We start from the raw sequence: 2,034 nt of genomic DNA, 5'->3' as shown, positions 1-2,034 counted from the left end.
CTTTTGCCCAGTCACTCAGTGGTTGCTACCCTGTACCTCCTCCTGTGGAGTTCTCTGTCTCAGGTCTGTCTGGTCCAGGTAGCTGGCTCAGTCCTGCCTCCACAAATGTCCCTGGTCTGGATCTGCTCCCTCTCCAGTGGAGCTCACTATCTCAGGCCTGCTCTGGCCTAGGTCACTGGCTCAGTTTTGCTACTATGGAGTTCACTGCCTTGGGCCTGCTCTGGCCCAGGTCACTGGCTCAGTCCTACTCCTGTGGAATTTGGTGCTTCAGGCCTACTCTGGCCCAGTTTGGCTCACTCCTCCAGTTTGAAGTTTCAAAGGCATCAAATATCCTAACAGCTGATTATCATTGGGACTAGAATGTACGTGGAGATTCACAAGGCACAGTCGGTCCTGAGTATTTGGAATATTCTTTTTTTTTTTTTTTTGCTGCTTCAAAAGGCTTTATTTTTACTTGGTCCAAAACTTGAGAGGGGCTCCAGGGCGTTACAAAGCTGCCTAGTGGCTTCTTGAGAGGTTAGGGTGAAGGTCCTGAGGCGGGCTGGTGCAGAGCAGAGGTGGGAGCCCCTCGGAAGGAGAGGCCTCCTAGTCATGCTTGAGAGTGAGCTGCTCAAAGAGGTACTCGCCCAGAGATGCCTGGGGCCCAGTAGCCAACCTGCGGAGGTTGGTCAGGTGGTTGCCCATCTTCTTGATGACCTTCACCTCCTTATCCAGGAAGTGGTTTTCAAGGAAGTCACAGAGATGAGGATCTGTGCGGGCAGAGCCCAGGGAATGAAGATCCAAGAGGGCCTGGTTCAAGTTCTTCTCCAAGGCCAGGGCAGCTTCCATGGCCTCCTGGGTTTTACCCCACTCATCTTGAGATGGCTTCTGCACATCCTGAAAGAGTGCACGGCCTCCGCGATCGTTCTGCAACTTGAGGAGACGCTCGGCACCCTCGCGCTTCTCCTCGGCCAATTCGCGGAAAAAGTGGCCTACACCCTCCAGAGCCACGTCATCCCGGTCAAAACAGTAGCCCAGGGAGAGGTAGGTGTAGGAGGCCCGCAGGTGCAGGTTGACCAGGCGGTTCACGGCAGCCTCCACTTCGGTGGAATAATTCTGACGAATCTGGGAGGTCATGGTTGAGACGCAGTCTGGAGCTACCCGCAAAGAGACGGTGTTAGCTGGTCCTGGGAGCTGACGGCGGCGAGGTGATGGTCCCGGAGGCTGCGGCTGCAGATGAGGAGCGGTGGAAGCTAACAAAGGGAGGCCCCGGGTCTGTTCCGTCCAAACACTGTTGAAGCAAGACACAGATCCACGGGATCTCCGAAGGCTGCTTCCTGGAATATTCTTAAGACAAGTCTTTCTGCTGACACAAATAATTCCAGTCAGACCAAATTAGACTGAATCAATGCCCATGTTTACTACAGTGCTCCTGGGTGGCTGAGAAAGCTTGACGGGGAAAGAAAGAGAGACAGAGTGGGGGGACATGCACAACCCAAAGACCACCTATTTTTAAATTTTTAATAAATTTTAATAAGTACTGTAATTCTTCAAATTATGACAGGACCAATATAAGATATATACCTACTTTATATACTACTTCTTTTAAAATTACTTTATTTTGTGTGCATGTGTGTGGATCTATGTATGTTTCAGGTCAGAGGACAACTTTGTGGGAGTCAGCTCTCACTTCCACCATGTGGATTCTAGGTCTCAGGCAGGCAGACTTGGCAGCCAGTCCTCTACTCTGAGCCATCTCAACAGATGCTCTGTGACATTTCTCTAATGCTTGCTAACGTGTTTTGTTTTGTTTGTTTCCCAAAAAAGTTGGCAATTAGACTTCAAAGATTAAGCAAGCAACAGTAACAAAATTTTATTTATTTGCTTGGTTATTTTATGTCTATTTTACTCATTTATTTTATGTGCATTGGTGTTTTGCCTGCATGTATGTTTGCGTGAGGGTGTTGAATCCACTGGAACTGGAGTTACAGACAGCTGAGAGCTACCATCTGGGTGCTGGGAATTGAATTCAGGACCTCTGGGATAGCAGCCGGT

The 2,034-nt window shown here is 49.6% G+C and overlaps 1 protein-coding gene across 1 annotated transcript; it reads right to left on the bottom strand.

Moving 5' to 3' along the window:
* Positions 1-412: 412 nt before the first annotated feature.
* On the bottom strand, positions 413-1,313 carry LOC121453384 (ferritin light chain 1-like). The gene has a single exon (XM_041660123.1). The coding sequence runs from the start codon at positions 1,114-1,116 to the stop codon at positions 586-588; it is 531 nt and encodes a 176-aa protein (XP_041516057.1). The 5' UTR covers positions 1,117-1,313; the 3' UTR covers positions 413-585.
* Between the last annotated feature and the right edge of the window lie 721 nt (positions 1,314-2,034).

This window comes from Microtus oregoni, unplaced genomic scaffold (genome assembly GCF_018167655.1).
Source record: "Microtus oregoni isolate MIOR12 unplaced genomic scaffold, Mior012 000011F_ref0000422, whole genome shotgun sequence".
In the NCBI taxonomy this organism is placed as follows: Eukaryota; Metazoa; Chordata; class Mammalia; order Rodentia; family Cricetidae; genus Microtus; species Microtus oregoni.
The sequence above is the reverse complement of the archived record's forward strand: the minus strand, read 5'-3'. Positions and strand labels throughout refer to the sequence as shown.